Below are 27618 nucleotides of genomic sequence, written 5' to 3'. Positions count from 1 at the left end.
TTGGGGCCAGCTAAATGGAGAATACTGGCGAAAATTCCAAAAATTATAATAAGATTCATCGGAAAGGAATTTAACGGTCTGTAATGGCTGCTTGCAACATTCATCATGTTTATAAACATATCCAGCAACTTCTACTTATCAACAATGTTGATAACATGCTGTAATTAACATTGTTTATAAGTATGACAACATTAACTGTTAAAGCAGTTTTAAAAGCTATAGTTGATCATTGAGAAAATATAAATTTGTAGTATTTCCTTTATATTATTCATGAGACATCTAGAATACATCCCAGTGTATATAAATAGTAACATCGGATTGTATCAATATCGTAAGCTCTGTTAGTTGTTACAATTTTTAAACTACTGGTCGCTTTTATTTTCAATTGAAAGAATCAGGTTTATTTAAGGAAAATAAACCACCATTTTTATACCCTTCACCATGAGTGTCAGGGTATATATAAGTTTGTCATTCCGTTTGTAATTTCTACATTTTTCATTTGCGACCCCACAAAGTATATATATTCTGGATCGATATAGATAGCGAAGTCGATATAGCCATGTCCGTCTGTATGTTGAAATCAGCTTTCTGTAGCCCCCAAATAACTTACATACCTGATTCGTACATCAATATATCCGGAATTCTTCCCGCTCGGGAAGAATCGGCTCACAAATGGGTGAGATATACGAAAACGGGATAACCTCGATTTTTGCCTTATTATACCCTTCACCTTCGTGAGAAGGGTATATATAAGTTTGTCATTCCGTTTGTAATTTCTACATTTTTTATTTCCGACCCTATAAAGTATATATATTCTGGATCCTTATAGATAGCGGAGTCGATTAAGCCATGTCCGTCTGTCTGTCTGTCCGTCTGTCTCTTGAAATCTGTTGAAATCAATTTTCTGAAGACCCCAGATATCTTCAATAATTCTGTCAGACATGCTTTCGAGAAGTTTGCTATTTAAACTCAGCAAAATCGGTTCATAAATAACGGAGATATTAGCAAAAAACCGAGACAACCTCGATTTTTGACCTATTTTTGATCTATGTATGGATTACTAAGTCATTAATATAGACAATATGGATATCTAATGATAGATATTTCAAAGTCCATTGCAACGATGTAGATAAGGCTATAGTAAGTTGGACCTACAATGGGTCAAAATCGTGAAAAATATTTTTTAACCCAAATTTTTGTTCATCAAACTATTCTATTGTCATAATTTTTTTTAAAAAAAAAAAAATAAAAAACTAAAAAGTTTTTATTTAAAATTAAAAAACAATCTCGAAAAAAAAAATTTTGAAAAACAATTAAAAAAAAATTTAATTTTGTTTACCTAAAAATATTTAAAACAATTTATTTTAAAGTATAATTTGGTGAAGGGTATATAAGATTCGGCACAGCCGAATATAGATCTCTTACTTGTTTTTTATCTAAATCTTGATTACTAAGTCATTAATATAGACAATATGGATATCCATCCAATGACAGATATTTCAAAGTCCAGTGCAACGTATTTAAGGCTATAGTAAGTTGGACCTACAATGGGTCAAAATCGGGAAAAATATTTTTTAACCCGAATTTTTTTTCATCAAAAAAATTTTTTTGTCATATATTTTTTTCAATAAATTTAAAAAAAAAAAAAAAATTGAGAAAAAAATTTTAAAATTTAAAAAATATTGAGAAAAAAATTATTTTTAACAATAAAAATTTTAAATTTTGTTTAGCTAAAAATATTTAAACATTTTATTTTAAAGTAAAGATTCGGCACAGCCGAATATAGCTCTCTTACTTGTTAAAATATAAAAACTTAACACTATTTTATGATTTTTGTTGTTTCAAATTTGAAGTTTAATAGTGAAGAAAGTGTAAAATCATCATTGGATGATACAGATTAATTAGCACTTTTTTCGAACAATCTCATTGTACAACGTGAAATGTGAAAATTTTATTTTCGTTAGAAACATACAATTTTCTGAGGTCGTCCTACATTTCGGGTCATAACTTTTTATCTGCTAAACTGATTTTATTAAGTTTTAATACCAAACTACTTAGTTTAATGATAAACTTGGAAAACAGAATCTAAAACATTTTGAATTTGTAGTTTGAACGTGAGCAACAACACGTTAGTTCTTACTTAGTCCAGTTATCTATTAATCAACTATTTACATATTACCTTATATATCGATGCTCTATTTAATCTATATAACTATTTTAAAGAACCTACAAGTGATCTGTTAGCATTAATTTATCTCATATTAATCTTCAAATAAATTAAATTTAAACATGTTTATTCCACCCAGGAAATCTGTAACTTCCTTAACTCCTCTCGTTTTGAACAAGCAACAAGCTCTAAACATAAATTTGATTATTATCATGTGTCTCATGTTTTTCTAAGTCAAAAAAAAAATCCTGCAAATGCCCCCTATAAAAACCACAACAATCCTCTACTTTTAGCACTTAATATTGTGGTTGCTTCTTAGTGACTATAAATCCACGAATATAAACTATTAAAGTTATTTCTATAAATAGTGCTGATGGCGATGATGATTATAAATGGTTTTATTACGTTTAATTTTCAGTTTCATTTACAATTTTCATCCTCTTTTCACTTGTGCATATTTAACAATGGTCGCCTCTATTTACAGTGAATATAAAATTAAAATATGTGAAGGCTAAAATGAAAATGGAAACGTGCTTGCATTTAAATTTACTTTAGATCTTTGTTTTCGTAATATTTATTTTTTATTATACCAACATGTAGGGCACAGGTTGTTATATGTGTGTCCTAATGTTTGTAACGTTTCAAAATCAACATTCTGAGTCGATTCAATAATGTAAATCGTGTAAGCAATGGGGGTAGGATTTTCATGTAACTATAAATAAAAATATGAGCCTAAAAGTATGCAAAAGATTTGCTAAAAAAAACAGTTACTAAAAAACAACAAAACAAAATAGAACAATGCCAGGGACCGTAAATAACGGTTATCCGGAAAATTTTAACTCAAAAACTCTCCATATAGAGTCAGTGGAGAGCTATACTGTCATATACCAATAGTTTCATATTGAAGAGCTCTTCAGAATCTACAACTCCACAGTTAACACTTACTTTTCAACGAGAAAATAAAAGTTAGGTTGAAACTCTTAAAAAGAGAGTCATAAAATAAACCTCATGAGGAGTTTTAGTTTTCCCGTCAGAAAATAAAACTCATTTCGTTTATTTTCAGTTCTTTACAGTATCTTTCTTTACTAGATCTATCTGATATAACGTGTGTAGTAATTTAATTGTTTAAGAAAAAAAATAACAATTTAATAATAGAAATCAAACAATAACTAATTAATATCCCTCTTGTATTAATTTTAATGACGGTTTATTCAATTGTAATGTGAGGTGCTTTACAAATTGTAATGATCTGACCAGCAGCATGCTTTAGGTTTCAATTTACATAAAAGAGTTTTATTTTATGACGTGAAAAATAAAACTCCTAAAATAAGTTTTATTTTAGGACGTGAAAAATAAAACTCATATGGTTTTTAGATAACAAAGAACAATTTTAGACCTTGGGGCCATCGAAAATCGTTTCTGCATAAATGGCGACAAATAAAAATCTTGTAAAAAGACTAGAAAAGTCTCATGCACTCAAAAAATCAATAAGAATTGTCATATTTATATGAAAAAATATGTGGCGAATATCTTAGCTACCAAGCTGGAATTGCCCGATATATTTTCCCCCCTATTCATTTTTATTACTGACCTAGCATAGCAAATCTAGATGCAAGATAATAATTTATTAATTTCATAAAAAAAATTCTCCTCTTTGTTCAGCATTATAAACACAGACATGATTTTGCAAACAAAAGTTGCTGTCCTGTTATTTTTACAACATGCAATAGCGTATGTTTCATTTTAGTGTTTTATTTTATAAAAAAAAATATTATGGCTCATATTGACGTTTTGTTAATATTACTATTATTATGATGATACATAATATAATACTATCAATAGATAAAATCAGCAACAAACACAAAAATGAAAAGAATATCCATCATTATTTAATTTTTCATATAACAAAACTCTGACTATTTAGAACACACCCATCTGCACCTACACACAGACTGACTGACAAACGCACGCACAAAATGCACGCACAGACAAAATTTTGATAGATATTTTTTTTATTTTGTTGTTGTTATAAACACTGCTTAGCAGCAACACACATCTAACGGCATTCACTCATACTCGGTGAACACTTCGTTGGTTTTTCTCTTTCAGAGCACTCGTTTTTTCTCATTTTCTAGCACACACGTACTGTTAGAACGTGCAAACTTTTATATTGCATACTTTAGGGCATAAATAAAGCACTTAACGAGTAAAACTCTCTAGAGGCGGATTATAATTTTTTGCACATTTATCATTTTTGTTGCTTTATTCTTCTAACGTTTCCAGTTTTTGTTTTTGCAGTCAAATAAATAATTCTTAGGAAATCAGCGGCATCTAAAACCAGAATATAGAACAAAAAAGTGGAAAAAATTCCATTAAATTACTAATGTTAGTATTAACACGACACTGTTATTATATTGTATATTTAAATAAATATAACAAAATTTATCAGATGCGTGTTGCTTTCCTATTGTTTTTGTTATTGTCATTTTGTCTGTTTGTTAGGCTGACTTCAGTTACCGTCAAAACAAATATTTACATTATTGGGTTTTTTTTTTGTAGATCTTTGTTTTTGCTTAAGCAGCAGTTAAAATAATAAATTGTTTTGTTCACTTTTTTTAATAATAATATGTTTTTGTGCCTTGGGTATTTATTTAAAATATGGATTTTTGAGGGTGTTGTTGGTATTTGTTTAGTTTGTGTTTTTTTTTGTCTGACTGTCTTGTCTGTAGGCATATGTTTGGTATTCTTTTAGCTTAAGTCTAGCCTTCTTAAGCTAAAAGAATACATATTTTTAACAACTCATACCATAATATGTATATTAAATATTGTTTAAAATTAATTCTAAAATATCGGCTTTCTTGAAACAAAATCTACTAAATATGTATTTAAGTTTCAGTTTTTTAAGCATCAGTTTGTAATTGTTAAAGTATTTTAAATATTCAAACATTTAACACCTTTATATTTAAAAATATTTGGCTTTCTCTATGATACTTAAAGAACTGAACTAGAACTGAACTAGAACTGAACTAGAACTGAACTAGAACTGAACTAGAACTGAACTAGAACTGAACTAGAACTGAACTAGAACTGAACTAGAACTGAACTAGAACTGAACTAGAACTGAACTAGAACTGAACTAGAACTGAACTAGAACTGAACTAGAACTGAACTAGAACTGAACTAGAACTGAACTAGAACTGAACTAGAACTGAACTAGAACTGAACTAGAACTGAACTAGAACTAGAACTAGAACTGAACTAGAACTAGAACTGAACTAGAACTAGAACTGAACTAGAACTGAACTAGAACTGAACTAGAACTGAACTAGAACTGAACTAGAACTGAACTAGAACTGAACTAGAACTGAACTAGAACTGAACTAGAACTGAACTAGAACTGAACTAGAACTGAACTAGAACTGAACTAGAACTGAACTAGAACTGAACTAGAACTGAACTAGAACTGAACTAGAACTGAACTAGAACTGAACTAGAACTGAACTAGAACTGAACTAGAACTGAACTAGAACTGAACTAGAACTGAACTAGAACTGAACTAGAACTGAACTAGAACTGAACTAGAACTGAACTAGAACTGAACTAGAACTGAACTAGAACTGAACTAGAACTGAACTAGAACTGAACTAGAACTGAACTAGAACTGAACTAGAACTGAACTAGAACTGAACTAGAACTGAACTAGAACTGAACTAGAACTGAACTAGAACTGAACTAGAACTGAACTAGAACTGAACTAGAACTGAACTAGAACTGAACTAGAACTGAACTAGAACTGAACTAGAACTGAACTAGAACTGAACTAGAACTGAACTAGAACTGAACTAGAACTGAACTAGAACTGAACTAGAACTGAACTAGAACTGAACTAGAACTGAACTAGAACTGAACTAGAACTGAACTAGAACTGAACTAGAACTGAACTAGAACTGAACTAGAACTGAACTAGAACTGAACTAGAACTGAACTAGAACTGAACTAGAACTGAACTGAACTAGAAGTAGAACTGAACTAGAACTGAAACTGATGTCATAGCTGTATTAACCCTCTTACCGGCAAGGCTGCCTTTAGACGGGATATGTTAAATGTATGTAATGCCGCTTTATTTGCTTATTTCTCCCGTTATAACGGTAAATATGTGTAAAGAGACAAACAATTTACTTATTGTGATAAACATGAACGTGCACTTGTCTTTTGTTTTTCTTTATTCCAACGTATTTTTTTTTTATTCAAACAATAACCTGGTATATTTGTTTACATCAAAATAAAATTGGCCGGTTAGAGGGTTAAGATGACTTTGCTTTAAAATTCGAAGAAATTTTAAAATCTGCTTTTGTGGTCCCTTTAAAATGACATTAACCAGCGTAACACATTTACCTTTATTTTATAGCTTATTTCCTCAATTAAATAAGATGTGTCTTTAGAAATTCTAAACAAAAACTCAACTTTTTTTTCTATGTAACCAACAACATAAAACTAAACACTTTCGTTCCAGGAAAGAAATAATTGACTTGATGATGGTCACTTTTCCTTTATCTCACAAAGTGTCTGGGTAATTTCAATGTCCTTTCTTATGCTTTTTGTGGACAAAAATAAAGGAAATTATTTTCATTAACATTTAATTGAAAATTGTGTGAGTAAAAATAAATAGGAAATGGAAACAAAGGATGACAAAATTCGTGGAAATTGTATTGTGTATAGCAGACATTAAGGATGGGGTTGTTATTAGTTTATTTAAGTGCGTGTGTTTTATAAAAAATATTTCGTGTAAATAAATAAATAATTCAATTTCTAATAAAACACACATATTTATATTTATACTCATATCGGTTTTCAAAACAAAAATTTATAAATTGCCCAAAAACAAATTCCACAGAATTTCTTATGAAAATAATGAAATGGCAAAGTTTTATTTTTACCAAAAAAATAATTTAATATGTATATGTTTACTTAATTAATTTAATGGAAAGTGTTGCGCAAAAAAACCAAATAAAATATTTACAAGAAAAACAATTATTTGTATTTTTTTTGAGCATAAGCCACTTAAATACTTTATTAAGCTGTTTGGCACAGAATTAAAATCTAAGATTTTCGATGACTTTAGGCTTTTTTTTAAATTAACAGACTTGGCGCTAAAAGCATATTAAATCTGCTTAACAGTTCAAGCAGCCTCAACTGTGGCATATTTATTTTATTTTTAACAATTAATTATAAATCAGACAAAGTTTTAATTACTTTTTTGTGTGTTTGTACTAAAAAACTATATTGAAAATTCCCTGGAGTTACAGGCGGTGAAACTCAAACTAATTGTTGGTTTATAGGAAGATTTATATGAATATTGTTTACCAGTCTTGTAATAAATTAGTACTTTTAGAATTAATCATTAGCCAGCCATTAAAACACAACTTCTAGGCAATGCAGACGATCTTCATAAAGAAAATTAATGCATATTGGATCAGCCATATTATGGAGATTACTGGCGTAAACTCTAAACATAAAAACGCGATTTTGGAAAATGTAATAATATCATCGGAAAGCTAATACTTTTGTCTATATAAGGCCATCATTCTAAAGACAATTAAATGTAATGGAAGGAAATTATCTAAAAAAATAATTGATTCAATTTGTTTTTGGCGAAAAATATATAAAAATCAGAGACCATATAATAACCTACACTAAGTAAAAGAGCAAAAACATTTTTCTTTTAAAATTTCAATAATTTATATTTTTGAGTGATTTTCGGAAGTGGGCGTTATATGGGGGCTATGACCAATTATGGACCGATCACCATGAAATTAGGTCGTGTGATTTATATCTATATGAAAGTTTACTATGTTGAATTTTGTGAGTATACCAACATTTTTAAGCGATTTATGCACGTTAAAGTGATTTTCGGAAGCGGGTCTATATGGGAGCTATGACTAATTATGGACCGATCGTAACAAAATTTGGTGACATGAATTTTGTATATATAAAATTTATTTGGAGCGAATTCTGTGTAGATACATGTATAAATTAAACTTTTATGACTCATAAAGTCCAATTTCGGGAGGACATTTGTATGGGGGCTAGGTGAAATAATGGACCGATTTCAGTCAGTTTCAATAGGCTTGGTCCTTGGGCCGAAAAAATTACATGTACCAAATTTTATAGAAATATCTTCAAAATTGCGACCTGTCTCTGCGCACAAGGTTTACATGGACAGCCAGCCAGCAAACCAGACGGACGGACATCGTTTAATCAACTCAGAAAGTGATTCTAAGTCGGCGTTACAAACATCAAAAGTTTGAACCTTGAACCTATATTAAAACAGAAACTAAAGCGAGTTTCAAAATTCTGGCCGTTTTTCGGTAAATGCTCACTTCCAACGAATTAGTTGCGTTCGGTACAGGTTTCAACCTGATGGTCTCGCCAGATTTCAGCAGCTCATAATATATAGGACCCTTTTGGTCTCACTATTACCTTAGCGCCATGGATATTTGGCTTTGGTGTCGATTTGGCTGGTTGGCCGAGCTTCACTTACAATCCACAGTGGGGCACAAACCACATTTTTTGGCAAACCACATTTTTCGGCTGCTTCGATCGGGACAAAATTTGACGTGGGCATAGCCAAGGAGTACTTGAGTTCATGTTATTAATATAGGCCCTACGTATGTTCCAGGGACGGCGCTATGAGGGCTCAAAGTAGGGTATCTTCGACATGTAAAATTTGTATACTCTTGCAATTTTTTTGTTTCCCATCCGATTTCAAAGATTTTTATATTTTTGGAAAGCGCTCGGCTATTTATCTCTTATAATTTATAATTTCCTAGTTATAAGAATTTTAAAATCTCAATTTTAAAATTTTGCCATACCTTGGTTCGCATTTTTTAAAAATATAAGTCGTACTTTTGGAACGAATGGACTCGAAATTTCTTTTTTAATTAGACAACTAAATTACGAATAACATACAAAAGATTTCAGAGTAATATCATTTAAGGATCAAAAAATAAACGAATTTCAATTTAACTATTCAAAAAAGTAGTTGATTTTTACAGTTTTTTTGGGAGAAAAGGTGACTTAACTCTTTTTTTTATTAAAAAACAACTTTCTTTAAGAACATACAAAAATTTTCTGTTTTTCTATAAGGTTTTTTACGAAGAATACTTTGGTATAACAAACATGTCATATTTTTCGAATATGTCGCCCCTACGCCCTTCAGAATGTGACCTATTTTTTTTATCAAAATTTCAACTTTGGGCCACATGTTCTAAAATCCCCAATCTAGGATCAGAAAATGGAAAGCAGCTTTGAAAACCTTGATGTGTTCCTTATTTATCCCCAGAGTATTTTTCAAAGCCTGAAGGAAATGTGGACCCTTTGGGATTTTCGCTCCAATTATTAGGAATTGTGGGATTCCCTTTGACCTTTTGACAAGTTTTTTTTAAACGCTGTTATTTAGAATAACAAATAAAGAAAACGTTGAAATTTTCATTGAGTTATGTTACTAGATGAGTTAGTTTTTGGTGTTACAATAAAAATTTCAAGTCAATATCTCAATTCGATTCAAAAATATGCCACTTCTTCTTTCAAAAATATTGCATTTCTTCATTTCTTTTATAACGTTCAAGCATCATTTCGGACATGTAAAATAGTCTTTCAAGGTCCTTCGGCTTCAATTCGTATGGTACACAATTTCCCTGCTTTTGGATGAATCCTGCTGCTCGCAAACGTTTTGAAATTTTGGCTTGGGTAGCTCCCAATGATTTTGCAAGCTCTTGTTGAGTTTTACAATAATCTTCATGGAGCCACCAATTCTTCGACTTCAAACTTTTTTGTCTAGCCTGGGCGATCTTTTTTTCGTATCAAATCACCTCTTCTGAACCTAACAAACCATATCTCTCATATTGAAACCAATGGAACACATTCACCATAAGCTTTGGTGAGCAATCGGTGTTTTTCAGCCGCACTTTTTTTTCAACTTAAAGAAGTAAAGCAAAACTTCCCGCATATGACGCTATGTTGGTACAAAATTCGACAAAAGGCTTTGTTGTTTACACCATAATGTTCAATAAGTGAGAATAAATGACAGAGATGTACCCTTCAAAATGACATAAAAGTTATTAAAATCAAAACCCCGTTCAAAAGATACATCATCTATTGTAAATCGCTCATTTTTAAGTCATACACCCTATACAATGTAAAATCTATAAATATTTCTTCACAATTTCCATTTTCCTGCTGCGTTCTTTAATTTCATACAAAATATTTTCACATTATTAACAAATTTCCAGAAAAAAGAAACTCCAGCATTTTACATTATTATAAAATGCCAAAAAAAAATAACACAAACTTAACATTGCTAAATAAAATAAAAACAAAATGCAATAAAAATATATAAACCAACAAAAAAAATCTCTTGATAATGTCAAAAAGGAAAAGTAAAGAAAAAAACTTTTACGCACGACTACTTATAACAAGACAGCAACAAAACTATTTGTTCCGTTTCAACTTCCTTCCGCTTCCGTTGTTTGGACATTTTATCATTCTCCCGCTATTTTCCTACTGCTGTTGCTATTTCCCAACAACTATAACAGCAATAACATAAGAGAAAATTGAGACACGCTGTTTAAGTAATTTGCTAATAGTATTTATTTAATTCTGTCCATCTTTCTTCTCAACTTTTTGCTCTTGCATTTATTATAAGTTTTTGCAAAAAAAAAAGAAAAACTAAATTAGATACAAAGAACTTCTGTTACAAGGGTGATAATATAAATTGTCTTAATTACAAAAAAAATCTGTGGTTCATCTCATGCCAATTTAGATTTCCAGAGCAAAATAAAATCTGGGCCACATAAATAACCACTAGACATTTAGTCTAGTGTATGTTTTTTTGATAGCATGTTGTCTTTTTTAAAGACACTTCAACAATATTTTCCAGCTAGCAAATTTTGTAAATAAACGAAAACTGACACTAATCCTTAGTAAAAATAATTGAAAGGTTTTTAAGGAAAAAATAAATACATACAAAGTAAAAGTTGAAGGAATTAAATTTCAACTCATGTGGTTTGTAGCTATGACATGACTGTTTGGTGTATTTATAATGACATAGTGGGGTATTTTGATTGAATATAAAAAAAATAATGTTTTTTTTATTGTGTTTAAAAGGTTTACATTTTAATAAATTAACCAGCAAAACTTTGGTAATGACTTGCTTTTCAATGACTACTTCATACCGTCTGCATTACTTAGAAGTAGTTTGGTAATGACTTAAATTTAATCATATTCAACACTGTTTTACGAAATTCTTAATTAAATATTTATAAAACTCCTTATAAAACTTTGAATGATTTCATTTTTGTTAATTCATATTTTTAATCTCTTGCAAAATAAATGAAAAATAATTTGTAATAGATTGCTTATTTAAATCCCTATTTGTAAGAGAACATGGTAATACTTGCCACCGGTAACATCATCGTGTTAAAATAATAAGTTGAAATGCCATGTATAAGTAGTGAAGAGTGAATATATTAGCATTTTAACATACTTTGCAAAGTAAGTTTTTGCTGTTTAGCTTAGCTTCAATTTTCAGCAAATGATTATTTGATGTTACCGGTCCTCGGTAAGAGCCAACAAAGTCAAACAAAAATACTTCATTAATTTGATGTTCTTTAACTTAAAGCTCACTCAATTAAATAAGTATTTATTTAAAGTAAAAGTAATTAAAGATTTTTTAGTGGTCGCTCATATTACCTTCAATATTTAAACAATGAAAGTTGCACAGTGGCGCCCGTAGAACAAGTCAGGTTGCAAAAATCCAAAATTTCATGTGCCCCTAAATAAGATTGAATAAACCTATTTTACAGTAAATTGTCCAAATATGCTACTCTTATTACAATCAGATTCTTGGTTCAAAGTTGACTGATTTTCAGTTTTCAAAAAAACAGACCATTTTTAGGTCCGCTTTCAGATACTATATATCGCAAAACTATGTAACGGATCGTACTGTTTGCTTTGTATTTGTCCAAAATTGTTGAATCTTTTTAATCTTTTCTGGAATAATTTTAAATCATAAAAGCCTTTAAAAAGAAACATACAAAAATCAAAAATTTTAAAAAAAATATTTTATTTTACTTCCCATAAAATTAAATTTTCTACAAATTTCAACTTTGCTAACCCATAAGAAGCCCCTAAAAGGCGTAGAACTCTTTTCAGACACTCATTTCATAGGCTGATCAATTACACAGGTCAACAGCAAAAAAAGGCTTCACTATGCATAATGGTTACCTAATTACAAAAATGTTAAAATTTTTTAATTATATTAAAATTTTTTTTTTCTAAAATTGTGAATTTTTTAATAAGTTTCTACACATATTTACTAGGGTATTCGAATTATTCGATTTTTTTTCTTGTTCGAATAAAACGAATAATTCGAATAAGAGATTTTAACTTGTTCGAATAATTCAATCACACGTTTAAAAATAATCGAATTATTCGAATAAATTTTAATTTTTTTTAAAAAAGTAAAGAATGAACATTAAAGTTAACAATTCAAGTGTTGATAATGTTAAAAAACATTCGAAAATAAAGTCCATCATTAAATTTGCATCAGAAATATTCTGATCAGATTAACAACCGAACAATTTACTAGCAAACCCTTTAGTTTCCGTTTTGGAGCTATGCTTTAAAAAATTTGAGCTACTTGGACAAGATCCTGAATTCAAGTACAATATAAACGTGTTAAGAACTTTTTTATGTCGTTCATTAATTCGGGTTTTAAATTGAGTAACTAACTCTTTAGTAAATTAATTTTTCACTATTTCTAAATTATTATAACAAATTGTATTATACATCAAGTTCTATCAACGTTGCCGAATCTTTGCTTAATAAAGTGGTCTTGGGGAATTACACAATAAAGGCAATCTGTCCAAAGTTTGATATCATTGTCAATGAACGTGGCTAATTTGAAGTCAGGCAGTGCATGATTGACGCATTTACAAATACGCAAAAAGTTTATTACCATGTTAGACAAAGATGTTCAACGATGTTCAAAATCATGTATAAGACGATATCCATGCTTTTCTTGCAACAAAACTATAGTTTGCAATATTTGTGTTTATCATTCGATTTATTAAATATTTTGCAACACTTACGTACGGGGTTAATAACATCACTTATATACATATATTTTAAGATCATAGCCTTCATCTATTTCAATGTAATCATTATAAATGTCATCCTCAATATCACTTTCGACGACCATTTCAAAATCTCATTCAACTCACTTTAATCTAAGTTTAAATTTTGATTATTAATTGCGATTCTTCTAATATTTGGCCAGCTAAATAACAAATATTTAATTTTGTACCTTTTATTTTCATTGGTTCAAGTCCTAAGTTAAAAATTTTGAAAGATTTGTTTTTAGAATCATCTACAGTGATCGAAAGTCCTTTTGTTTTTAGTTATTTGTCGAATTTCAGAAACAATACAATTTTTATGAGTCATTATTACTTATTTAAATTTGGAATTATGATAAATTTTAAGCAATTTAATAAATTTAAATATATATGAACATTTATTCGTTTTATTCGATTATTCTACATAAAATTGTTCGAATTATTCGTTATTCGAAAATTGTAATTTTTAAATTCTTCGAATAATTATTCGTAAGAAATTATTCGATTAATCGAACGATCATTAGTCGAATGAATACCCTAATATTTACATAATCTTTAATCTGTTTATATATTGCGTTTTAATCGGCTCAGTAGTTTCGGAGTTATAATAACAAATTGATGCAAAAAAATATATATTTTTACATGAAAATAGACAATTTTTTAAAAAACTCATGAAAAATCAAAACGTCAGAACTAGTTCAGGTTTATTACTTTGTCGCAAAGCCGAATATAGTAGTAACAAAATGAGATATCGAACATAAAAATCGATGGATTCTTTTCGAATTTATTCCCAACTAGCTGACCCGACAGACGTTGTCCTGTCCAAATTAAAAAATGCTTGTGTTCGATTTGTGAATTTGTGAGAAGCGGTTTGAAATGGAAATATGAGTGATCACAGATAGAGATCCATTTCTTGATTAAACGCTAATTGTGCCAAGTTATTAGCGAATTTAGATATTTTGAGTTTTTATATAAAAAATCGATTTTTGTTCAGAAATATGAGTGATCACAGATCGAGCTCCTTTTCTTGATTAAACGCTTTTTGGCGAAGTTATTAGCGAATTTAGATATTTTGAGTTTTTATATAAAAAATCGATTTTTGGTCAGAAATATGAGTGATCACAGATCGAGCTCCTTTTCTTGATTAAACGCTTTTTGGCGAAGTTATTAGCGAATTTAGATATTTTGAGTTTTTATATAAAAAATCGATTTTTGGTCAGAAATATGGGTGATCACAGATAGAGATATTTTGGGTTTTTATATAAAAAATCGATTTTTGGTCAAAAATATGAGTGATCACAGATAGAGCTGCTTTTCTTAATTAAACGCTTATTGGCCAAGTTATTAGCGAATTTAGATATTTTGAGTTTTTATATAAAAAATCGATTTTTGGTCAGAAATATGAGTGATCACAGATCGAGCTCCTTTTCTTGATTAAACGCTTATTGGCCAAGTTATTAGCGAATTTAGATATTTTGAGTTTTTATATAAAAAATCGATTTTTGGTCAGAAATATGAGTGATCACAGATCGAGCTCCTTTTCTTGATTAAACGCTTATTGGCCTAGTTATTAGCGAATTTAGATATTTTGAGTTTTTATATAAAAAATCGATTTTTAGTCAGAAATATGAGTGATCACAGATCGAGCTCCTTTTCTTGATTAAATGCTTATTTGCCAAGTTATTAGCGAATTTAGATATTTTGAGTTTTTATATTAAAAATCGATTTTTGGTCAAAAATATGAGTGATCACAGATCGAGCTCCTTTTCTTGATTTAACGCTTATTGGCCAAGTTATTAGCGAATTTAGATATTTTGAGTTTTTATATAAAAAATCGATTTTTGGTCAGAAATATGAGTGATCACAAATAGAGCTCCTTTTCTTGATTAAACGCTTTTTGGCCAAGTTATTAGCGAATTTAGATATTTTGAGTTTTTATATAAAAAAGTCTATTTTTGGTCTGAAATATGATTGATCACAGACCGATGTATTTTGCAGATGTATTAGTGGACGTGGACAATTTTTATTTATGTAAAAACTTTTGTTGCCTATATATTGCGAACATAAAAAAAAATTTAGTTAAATCGGTCCAGGCGTCCTGCGATTTTAGATATATCGAAAAAAAATTCGGCGTGGTCAATTTTTCTTTCAGTAAAAACTTAAATTGGATTGCTATGATCATTTAAACAAATAATTAGCCAAATCGATGTAGCCATTTTCCGATTTAAGATATATCGAAAAAAGTGGGCGTAAAAGTGAGCGTGATCAATTTTTCATTCCGTAAAAACCTAAGTTGGTCTATGATCAATATTTAAAAAAAAAATGTCTAAATCGGTCCGGCCCTTATCTACTGATGCAATTACCAACGAACGACATTTGATTTTTATTTATATAGATTAAGTGAATTCGCTCATTTTCACAAAATTTTACTTTTTTGTTTGATATACATAAAATTGAGTAATTAATGTTCTTCTATCGATTGTTTGAATTTTGAAAAAATTTTCCCCATGTTATGTACAAATTTTCACATATATATTGCGTTTCAATCGGCTCAGTAGTTTCGGAGTTATAATAACAAATTGAAGCTAAAAAATAATTTTTTATGTGAAAATAGCATTTTTTTTTTTTTGTTTTAAAAAAATCATGAAAAATCGAAAACGGCAGAAATTGTTCAGATTTATTGCTTTATCGCAAAGCCACATGTAATAGGATAAAAATGCGATATCGATCATAAAAATCGATTGACTCTTTTCGAATTTATTCACAATTAAGTGAATTCGCAAATTTTCAGAAAATTTTATGTGCTTTGTAGCGTGTACTTTGAGTGTAAATGTTACATGTGTTTTGTTTTTGTTAACATTGTTACAATATTGGAGGTCATGGTCATCTCACGTGGAAGCGATGTGACCATTACACTTTTTCTTGTGGAGATTTCTTAAGTCGTAGGTCTATGCGAATAAACCACAGCGGCCCTCAAAGCTACCCATCGGTCAAATTCAGCCTAATTTATGCGCCAGAGTTATGGAAAATTGGACATTTTGGATGCATGCCACCCAGCGAACCCGCAGCGAACATTTGCACGATGCACATTGGCAAGAGGGAAATAAATCTGTAACATCTAACTTAGTCCAATTTGAATGAAATTTCACATGCGCAAGAGGAAGTGTAAACTGCCACGTAAATGGATAGAGGATTTTGTCTAGTTTTCAAAACTATATATATTTGACAATTAAAAAATGTATGAAATAATTTTTTGAAAAATATGACAACAAATGCTTTTTATTAAGTTTTTGCGAAGATAAAAATTTTGCAAATTGAAATTAAATTTTTATTTATGAATATTTTTTAATGAAATTTTAGGATATACATACATATGGATACTTCTATTGGAAATGTAAAAATAAAAATAATTTTTGAAATTTATTATCAGAAATCCCCGAATTCCCAAAAAAAAAATTTTTAAATTCCAAAAATTGGATATCGAATATGCGATTTGAGAATTTTTGCCCTAAAGTTGAATTTTACATAAAAAATTTACGTTTTTTGGATGGACCGGGTTCCTCGGTATCAAACATTTTATAATTGTTTTCATTGAAAATATTTTATGTAGCTTTTCAAAAAGTACATCTTCCTCGAATTTTTTTAGATAACCTTAAAAGAAAAAAAATTACTTTTTTTCCCAAAAAATAGCAAAAAAAAATCGCATTTTTTAAATTTCTTAAATTCAAGTCGATATAATTTTGGACTATGTCATTATTTTTAAACAGTTCTTTTTAAGCTAAAAAGTTAAAAAAATCCAGCATTTTTAAGTGTATGACTTAAAAATTTGGAATTTTTAAATTTATGATTTTTTTATACATTCAAATTGAAAAACTAAGTATAGAAACCTAATTTTATTTGTTAAACATCTTAATTATTAAAAAAAAAAATAATTAAATATAGTCTGGCTTAAAATTGTCTTAAAAGTCTTTGTACATTTCTTAGAATAATCTTCATACCCACAATTCCCTTTTGTCAAACAACTCATACCAATCATTATGTGATTTTTCTCGCAAATGTTTTAATGTGCCAAAACCAAAATTCATTTAATACTGTTTTGGCATTGTGAATGAAGTTCATCAAAATCTCTATTTCTAATTGGATTTCGTAGTTAAGTTAATTAACTCAACATAATTACTTAACGCAAAATGAAACGAAAAGGGCGAGGAGTAGATGTCGGAGACATAAATATATTTTGGTGCAAATTGTATAAAATCCATTGTTTTGCTAAGTACTAGAACTATTGTAATGCTAGCCAAAAGAAATGGTACAACCTTAATTAAATTAATAAAACAAAAATACTACTACATATAGCTACATTCGACCCTCACGACATTCATACAAAAAAGAAATAGTATTTTCAAGCAATACTACACATTTATGATATTGTTACGAAATTGTATTTGAATTCAAACATATCAATTTCTAATGGCTGGTTTCAAGTTGCAATATGTTTCTCAACATTTATATTTCTGGAGACTTCTAATTATGTACAATTTACTTACCGGCTGATTAAAAGCAGTTAACAAAACTGTGGACATTGTTAACATTGTAGATATAGAACTTTCAAGAAGCATCGATAGATGGTACTGGAAACATCTGAATGGTAATATAGTGTATATAAGTTGCGCATGGTAACATCAAGCAGTCAGTCTAATTTAAAGCATCGTTAAGATGGGAAAATGTATTTAAAAAAAATATATTTATTGATATAAGATGAAGAGATAATTCCTAACCAAATCGTAAATTGTATTTTAATTACTTGATTAATTTTGAAGATACCTAAGAATAAATAGTTTCGATTTTGTTTATCACATCTGCAATTTACTTTCTTGTGACAATTAATGTTATTTACAAGACAAGAATCTTGAAGATATAAAATCTATTACTATATCACTACTTTAGCTTCCATTAAGTTTATGGTCCTTAATGTTTTAATGATAAGTTTGTTTTTACTAATATCCTGCTGCCGAACTCATTACTCTTTCTCATTATTACACATGTTCTATTGAATACTAATACAATATTTTGCTGTGTGATTTGTATTACATTATGATAATATCAATCAATGTTTTTATTATACTAATTTTATTCTGCTTCGTTTTCTATTTATTGCAGACGGAACAATTTGCTGTTTTATGGATTCTATTCACCATAATTGTTTTGGGCAATTCAGCGGTATTGTTTGTAATGTTTTTGAATAAAAATCGCAAATCACGAATGAATTATTTTATTAAACAATTGGCATTGGCAGGTACGTGTTAACATTTACACACATGAAAATTACTTATTAATAAATTTGTTTGTATATAAGTACATATTTACATATTCCTTACAAATGAATACTTATATAGAAATAGTTATACATACTATACAAAAGAAATCAATAGTCATCTAATATGGAAGTTTGGCAACTGAACTAGAACTGAACTAGAACTGAACTAGAACTGAACTAGAACTGAACTAGAACTGAACTAGAACTGAACTAGAACTGAACTAGAACTGAACTAGAACTGAACTAGAACTGAACTAGAACTGAACTAGAACTGAACTAGAACTGAACTAGAACTGAACTAGAACTGAACTAGAACTGAACTAGAACTGAACTAGAACTGAACTAGAACTGAACTAGAACTGAACTAGAACTGAACTAGAACTGAACTAGAACTGAACTAGAACTGAACTAGAACTGAACTAGAACTGAACTAGAACTGAACTAGAACTGAACTAGAACTGAACTAGAACTGAACTAGAACTGAACTAGAACTGAACTAGAACTGAACTAGAACTGAACTAGAACTGAACTAGAACTGAACTAGAACTGAACTAGAACTGAACTAGAACTGAACTAGAACTGAACTAGAACTGAACTAGAACTGAACTAGAACTGAACTAGAACTGAACTAGAACTGAACTAGAACTGAACTAGAACTGAACTAGAACTGAACTAGAACTGAACTAGAACTGAACTAGAACTGAACTAGAACTGAACTAGAACTGAACTAGAACTGAACTAGAACTGAACTAGAACTGAACTAGAACTGAACTAGAACTGAACTAGAACTGAACTAGAACTGAACTAGAACTGAACTAGAACTGAACTAGAACTGAACTAGAACTGAACTAGAACTGAACTAGAACTGAACTAGAACTGAACTAGAACTGAACTAGAACTGAACTAGAACTGAACTAGAACTGAACTAGAACTGAACTAGAACTGAACTAGAACTGAACTAGAACTGAACTAGAACTGAACTAGAACTGAACTAGAACTGAACTAGAACTGAACTAGAACTGAACTAGAACTGAACTAGAACTGAACTAGAACTGAACTAGAACTGAACTAGAACTGAACTAGAACTGAACTAGAACTGAACTAGAACTGAACTAGAACTGAACTAGAACTGAACTAGAACTGAACTAGAACTGAACTAGAACTGAACTAGAACTGAACTAGAACTGAACTAGAACTGAACTAGAACTGAACTAGAACTGAACTAGAACTGAACTAGAACTGAACTAGAACTGAACTAGAACTGAACTAGAACTGAACTAGAACTGAACTAGAACTGAACTAGAACTGAACTAGAACTGAACTAGAACTGAACTAGAACTGAACTAGAACTAAAACTGAACTAGAACTGAACTGAACTATGTTTCAAACTAAAAGCTAAAAATTTGAAAAAATTCCTAATTTTTATGTCATTCACCCAATAGTTAATTCAAATCTTGCTTAAATTTTGGGACACCCTTTATAAGCATGTGTATAAATAAAAGTAGCTTTATGCTGTTCTTACGGGTAAATGTGTGTAAGTGTTGTTGATGTCTTGGCAATATTTATATTTGCATATCTACCTCAACATGTAGCAATACATTGAGTCCTTTTGTTGAGCTACACCAAAACATATCCTTTTTCATATTTTATGCAAAGAAACCATGCGTAAGTATGATAGCATATGTAAGCAATTTGAATGACTTGAAATACTGTAGTTATAATCAATTGTTTTGTATTGAGCTAACAAAGCATGTATGTAGTTAGTTGTCGGCTCCTATAGCTTCTAGAGGCCGAAGAAGGTTCTCTTTTGTACATATACCTATACAATATGAAAAAATAAACACTTTTGAGATTATAAGCCAGCTATAAAGAAACTACTTCACATATTAAAACACCTTAAATTAAGTTCTCCTTGTGTCGACCACTGATCTACATACTTCACATTAATATAAGTTTAAGTACGAGTATATATGAGTATTTCTACTGACAACAGTTTTTAACTAAATAGACACGTGTTTAAATGTGAGTTGTTTATATGCCTTCAATTGCCTAGGTTACAACCACATACAACATCTAATTGGTTCCTAAGGAAACTAGCCTGTGAAACCCTGTCTCTATATAAGGATGTTCAAAGATTTCTTTTGTAAATGAATTTTGGTTGAATTTTATTATTACTAAATAAGTACTTATTTCATATATTTTTCTTTATATTTTTCATACATAATATTGAGTTTCTTTTGTATTCATTCTTTTTTTGCCTTTAGATCTTTGTGTTGGTTTACTAAATGTTTTAACTGACATCATTTGGCGCATAACGATATCCTGGCGAGCCGGTAATGTGGCGTGTAAATTAATACGGTTTTCCCAAGTCTGTGTTACGTATTCATCTACTTATGTTCTGGTAGCCATGAGCATTGACAGATATGATGCCATCACACATCCCATGAATTTTTCTAAATCATGTAAGTACCAGCAAAAAAAAAACGAAGGACAAAGCCGCAAAATAGGGGTATAGTGTCAAAAATATATGTATTTAAGTGTTCCACAAGAGAGCTTCAAATATTAGTCGTAAACTTTTATTAGGGATTTTTAATTTTTAAAGATATGATGATGGTTGGGAGTTTAAAAATAATGAAAATGATTAGAGATAAAGAAAATTTTAATAGGAATTGTTTTAGATAATTATAATTTACACATTTTTTACATGAGGTAAACTGCCATTTTTACATAATATTTTTATACTTTATATTTTTAATATAATACATAAAATGTATAACAAACAAATGGTTTGTTTTAATTGATATTTTTCATTATTAAAAATGCAGAGCTACCTACTTACATTCTTTACATATTCTTTACATGAGGTAAACAATTCAAAATAAAACCTTTTTAAACTCGAACTTAAATAAAACTTTAAATAATGTATTGTCATTATATCGCATTTAATTTTTATATCCTACACCACCATAGTGGGGAGGGTATAATGCGTTTGTGCAGATGTTTGTAACGCCCAAAAATATTGGTCTTAAAGTATACCGATCGACTTAGAATAACTATCTGAGTTGATTAAACGATGTCCATCCGTCCATCTGGCTGCCCATGTAAACCTTGTGCGCAGAGTACAGGTCGCAATTTTGAAGATATTTGGATAAAATTTAGTACATATAAGTTTTTCGGCCCAAGGATAAAGCCTATTGAAAATGGCTGAAATCCGTCCATTATTTCACCTAGCCCCATACAAATGTCCCCTCGAAATTGGACTTTATCGGTCATAAATGTTTAATTTATATATGTATCTACACAAATTTCGCTTCAAATAAGTTTTATATATACAAAATTCATGTCACCAAATTTTGTTACGATCGGTCCATAATTAGTCATAGCTCCCATATGACCCGCTTCCGAAAATCACTTTAACGTGCATAAATCTCTTAAAAATGTCGGTATATACACCAAATTCAACATAAATAACTTTCATACAGACATAAATCACACGTCCTAATTTCATTGTGATCGGTGCATAATTGGTCATAGCTCCCATATAAGGCCCATTTCGAAAATCACTCACGAATATAAATTATTGATATTTTAAAAGAAAAATCTTTTTGCTCATTTACTTGGTGTAGGGTATTATATAGTCGGGCTTGACCGACCATACTTTCTTACTTGTTTTACACTATTTACATGATATTTTACACCAAGTAAACAATGGAAACTTTAATATGGTATTTTAATTTTTCATATTCTTTACCTGGCTTCTGACATCAAGTAAACAATTTAATTTTACAAATTTAAATTCATAAAAATTTAAATTTTAGATATTTCAAAACTATTTTTACTTGATGTTTTATTTTTTTACACTACAGTTTACTTTTTGTAAACAATTGAATTTTACTTGATACGAATGCATTATCAATATCTGTAATTAAGTTTTTTTTAATATTTACTAAGGTAAATAATTCAAAATTGTCAAAATTTTTACATTCATTACATGACTTTTTAAATCAAGTAAACAATTCAAATGTGACATTTGCCTAAATTTCAAATTCATACAATTTTAAACCTGGTGTTTTTTTATTCTTTATATTCTTTACACGATATTTTACATTAGGTAAAGAATTGAAACTTTGATAAGAATTGATAATATTTCTCTTATTTGTATAACTATTTACAATGTTTACATTGAGGTAAACTATTTAAAATTCAATATTTATAAAATGTGTAATTGCAGACATTTTAGCAATATTTATTCATATTTTACACATTCCACGATGGGGCCAATGACCAGTTTTTGAGGCAATAAATCACAGGAAACAGCTAGACCTTTCAAATTTCGTACAGATGATAATAATGAGCTTTTAAGTCTTCAGTAAATTAAGTCAATCGGACAGTGCCACGCCCATTTAGAAACTTACTTTAAATAAACAAAATAATTCATATTATTCATTTAAGAAAATTACTTAAAAAAATAATAAAATTCTTGCTGTGTAAGTGTTCACAACATAAAATTGATTTTCGGAAGTGGGCCTTATATGGGAGCTATGTCTAATTAAAGACCGATCGACACAAAATTTGGTGGGGCGATTTCGGCTTATATAAAACTTATTTGTGCTGAATTTGGTTTGGATATCTATATAAATAAGATTTTTATGAGGGCTTAACTATTTTCAGATAGGGCAATCGTATGGGGGCTAGGAGAAATAATGGACCGATTCTAACCAAATTCAACAGGCTTTGTCCCTGGGACAAGAGAAAAGCTTGTACCAAATTTTGTCGAATTTTCTTTAAAATTGGAACCTGTAGTTTGATTAAAAGGTTTACATTGACAGAAGGACAGACGGACGGACGGACATCGCTTAATCGACTCAGAAAGTGATCCTGAGCAGATTGGTACACCATAAGGTGGGTGTTGGAACAATATTTTTGCTCGTTATAGGGTATAAATATCCAAATTTTTAAGTTATACGCTATCTGGAAATAAATTTTTATAAACAGCGGCAAATGGCGGCAGATGGTTTTTCCAAAAAATGTTAGTACACATTATTACCTTTCCCCACACATATATTTTTTCACGGATACGCTCGGATAAACAAAGTTCTATTCCAAAGAATATATGGACGACAGCAAAAACTTCACAAAAAAGACAACACAAGTTGACACACAAAATTATTTACTACATCTAACTTTTTTTGAAATTTTTAATAACATTTTAATTTACACACCTTTACAAGTGTTTTCCATTTTTCAAAATTTGTATAATCTTAAAAGTTTTAGTTTGACGACTAAAATTCCTTTGGTGTTTCAATATGATTGAATGTCGGAAAATGTAGCAAAGCAAAATTTGGCAACTTTGGCAGCTCGGCATGTCGCCATAAGTTGCCACCTGACTTTAATTTTTTAATATTTTGAGTGTTTCAAAGTGTTAAATATAAAATTTCGTTATTATTTTTTTTAAATGGTTGACTTGAAAAAAGGACTTTTTGCCTCAAAACCTGTCATTGGCCCCATCGTGCATTGTGTAAAAAATTCAAATTTGCCATTTGACCATGATGAAAAACATTTTACTATGTATTTATCATTCATTTATAGTTCTCAGAATTATTTACATTGTTTACAGCATGTTTACATTAAGGTAAATAACTTAAAAAAGTCATCCTATAAATTCAAACTTACTAAAAGTCGTACACGATATTTAAATTGTTTACATTCTTTATATGACTTTTGATATCATGTTAATGTATAATTTTAATAAATCAAATCCAAAAAAAATTTTGAATTTTAGACATTTGAGACAATGTTTTTACACGATTATTTACTTTCTGTAAACAATTGAAATTTGCCATTTTTTAACTTGTTGGACATTTCTTATTAATATTGCTAATAATAAGATGTATTTTATGAATTATTTACCTTGTTTACACACTATTTACATTTAGGTAAACAATTAAAAATTCTCAATTTTAAAACTCAAAATTATAAAAAGCCTCAAATTTTAGATTTTTATATTAATTACATGAGTTTAACTATTCAAAATTATCACAAGAATCTCCAAAAATTACTTTTTCTACGTGATTATATACATTGGTTGACAAAACAATGGAAACTTTTCCAAATATTCCATATGAGCCCAAAATTTAAAATATTTTTTTTAAAATAAAAATTTTTTTTTTAGTATTTTACTTGTATAGTTTTATTTATATAAATTAACTGAAAAACAAACAACATAATTAATTATATTCTGAAAAAAGGGAACAATATTATTATTATACTATTTCGCTACTGACAAAACAATGGAAACTTTTAAACTTCTGCAAGAAAGAAGTGTAAAACGAAAATAATATTTAAATGAACGATGTAAAAAGCATCCTGTTTACAGTTATTTTATTTTTAAATTCTGGTAATTTTTCACAATTTCTTTTTCTAAGTTTTTCGCATAATTTCTTTTTTCAAAGTTAAAGATAATGGCTAAAGTTAAGATTTGTGAAGACTTAAAAAATAAAATAATTAACGATTTTAAAGCTGGTTTATAAAAAAGTATCTGTGACAAATATTCAATAAATAAATCAGCATTTTCAAAAATTGTAAAGAAATTTCGTGAGACCGGTTCTGTAAAAACTCAACATTAGGTGGAAGACCTCGTTAGACTACTTAGAGTTCAAGAAATTACCAAAAATAACTCCTCGAGAGGTTGTTAATAGCCTAAAATTAGAAATAAGTACCCGAACAGTTAGTCGCAGGGCAAATGAGGCTGGTCTTGGTTACTATCGTCCTGTGAAAAAACAACTCATTTCTATTGTACCGAGTGGTTACAATCCAACGAGGTACGTGTTTTGAAGTGGCCTGCCCAATCGCCAGATCTCAATCCCATAGAAAATCTATGGGAAATTGTAGATCGTAAAATAAGGATCCAAAATTACACCAGGAAGGAAGATTTATCGGAGGCGGTTATAAGGGAATGGCAAAATATTTCAAAGGAGACCATTGACTCTTTAATTGGTTCAATTGTAGCAATTATAAAAAATAAGGGATATCCAACAAAATATTGAGTTATTGCAAAGTTTAGACCATATTTGTTAAAATAATACCTAACTTTCCATTGTTTTGTCAACGCCGTAATAAAGAAATCTTTTAATTTTGTTTTCTCATTTATAGAATTTAATTAATTAAGTCCTATGTTTTTTGTTAAATTAAGTTAATAAAAGTATACAAATAAAATACTACAAAAATGTTAAAAATTTTTAAAAAATTATTTCAGATTTTAGGCCACTAAAGAAATATTTGGAAAAGTTTCCATTGTTTTTTCAATCACTGTATACATGACTTATTGACAAAATGTAAACAATTAGTTCAATGTTTACACGATAATGTAAACAATTGTAATTTGTCATTGTAGCTTGATAAGAGGCAGTAGAAACTAAACTTGTCATTAAATTTAAGCTTTTTTTATAAGATTTACCTTCTTTACATAATGTAAACAATTCACAACAGCCTTCAAAAATATGCTGTCATAAAATTCTTTACAGTATAAACTAAATTTTTCATAAAATATTTGGTTCTTTATATGATTTACATTATTTACATGAGGTAAACTATTCAAAATTATCACTTCAAAACAGTTAACAGTCTACAATAATGCGACATTTACAGCAAAAATTATTTTTTTTTTCATTTATTACATGAAAAATAATTGTTTACACCAAAATAAAATCGATTACAAAAAGTTTTAAAACTACATTTTCATTTCACCTTTCCCTTATTTTCATTACAGGGAAACGTGCTCGTCATCTGGTGGCTGGAGCCTGGATAGTATCTGCCTTATTTTCCCTACCCATACTCATGCTATACGAAGAGAAACTAATACAGGGCCAAACACAATGCTGGATAGAGCTGGGCTCACCATGGGCCTGGCAGGTCTATATGAGTCTAGTGTCGGCTACTCTGTTTGCCTTTCCCGCCCTCATTATATCCGCCTGCTATGCCATTATTGTGAAAACAATATGGGCTAAGGGCTCCATATTTGTGCCGGCCGAAAGGGCGGGCTTTAGCAATACAACCGCACGAAGAGCTAGTTCGAGGGGCATTATACCAAGAGCCAAAGTGAAAACAGTTAAAATGACTTTTGTCATTGTTATTGTATTCATAGTTTGCTGGTCACCCTACATTATTTTCGATTTGTTGCAGGTATTTGGTCATATACCACAGACTCAAACAAATATAGCCATAGCAACGTTTATACAAAGTCTGGCGCCGCTTAATTCAGCAGCAAATCCTTTGATTTACTGTTTGTTTTCTTCAACAGTCTTTCGGACATTAAGGTAATTAAACAGCAATAGAACATCTAAGTAGGAATTTTCTAAGTTTTATTTGATTTGATTCATTTTAGTCGTTTCCCCCCTTTCAAATGGTTCACCTGCTGCTGCAAGTCCTATCGCCACAATTCTACCCAAAATCGCTGCAACACCGTGGGACGTCGCCTGCACAATAGTTGTGATTCAATGCGCACTTTAACCACCTCCTTGACAGTGTCGCGACGCTCCAATAAGGGCACAACACGTGTGATTATCTGTGAAAGGCCTAAATCGAATTCAATCAACCACAATGCCATGTCAGAGGTATGATAGCAGCAGCACTGTGCGCGTTGTTCCAGTGTCATTTTGTATCGTTCAACGCGTTTCGCTCCACTCGAATATGTATAAGTTTTAAAACAGTAAATTTATGTATAAAATGTTACTTAATTTCATTTTGGTTGAAAGGCCATTATAAATAAATTAAAGGAAAAAAACATAACAAAACCTCATTTTAAGCTAGTCAAGTTTGAGTAAACTGTCATTTATAAATAAATATTTAGCTAAATAAATAATTTAAAGTTTCCCAGTACATATTTCTCATTTTCAATTAACCCTCTAATGCTTAAGCATGCCTCAAGGTAGTCATCGCAAAAATTCCAATAAATGCAAATATAA

The 27618-nt window shown here is 29.7% G+C and overlaps 1 protein-coding gene across 1 annotated transcript in view; it reads left to right on the top strand.

Moving 5' to 3' along the window:
* CCAP-R (Crustacean cardioactive peptide receptor) overlaps window positions 1-27389 on the top strand; it is a 108957-nt gene extending 81568 nt beyond the window's left edge. Inside the window, exons 2-5 of the mRNA XM_065498262.1 lie at window positions 18499-18634; window positions 20920-21117; window positions 26424-26970; window positions 27039-27389. Of these exons, the coding sequence (XP_065354334.1) occupies window positions 18499-18634; window positions 20920-21117; window positions 26424-26970; window positions 27039-27273 (1116 nt within the window). The 3' untranslated portion in view covers window positions 27274-27389. The remainder of the gene's footprint in view (window positions 1-18498; window positions 18635-20919; window positions 21118-26423; window positions 26971-27038) is intronic.
* Window positions 27390-27618: the final 229 nt, after the last annotated feature.

This window comes from Calliphora vicina, chromosome 1 (assembly GCF_958450345.1).
Source record: "Calliphora vicina chromosome 1, idCalVici1.1, whole genome shotgun sequence".
In the NCBI taxonomy this organism is placed as follows: domain Eukaryota; kingdom Metazoa; phylum Arthropoda; class Insecta; order Diptera; family Calliphoridae; genus Calliphora; species Calliphora vicina.
This window is presented reverse-complemented; position numbering and strand designations above follow the sequence as displayed.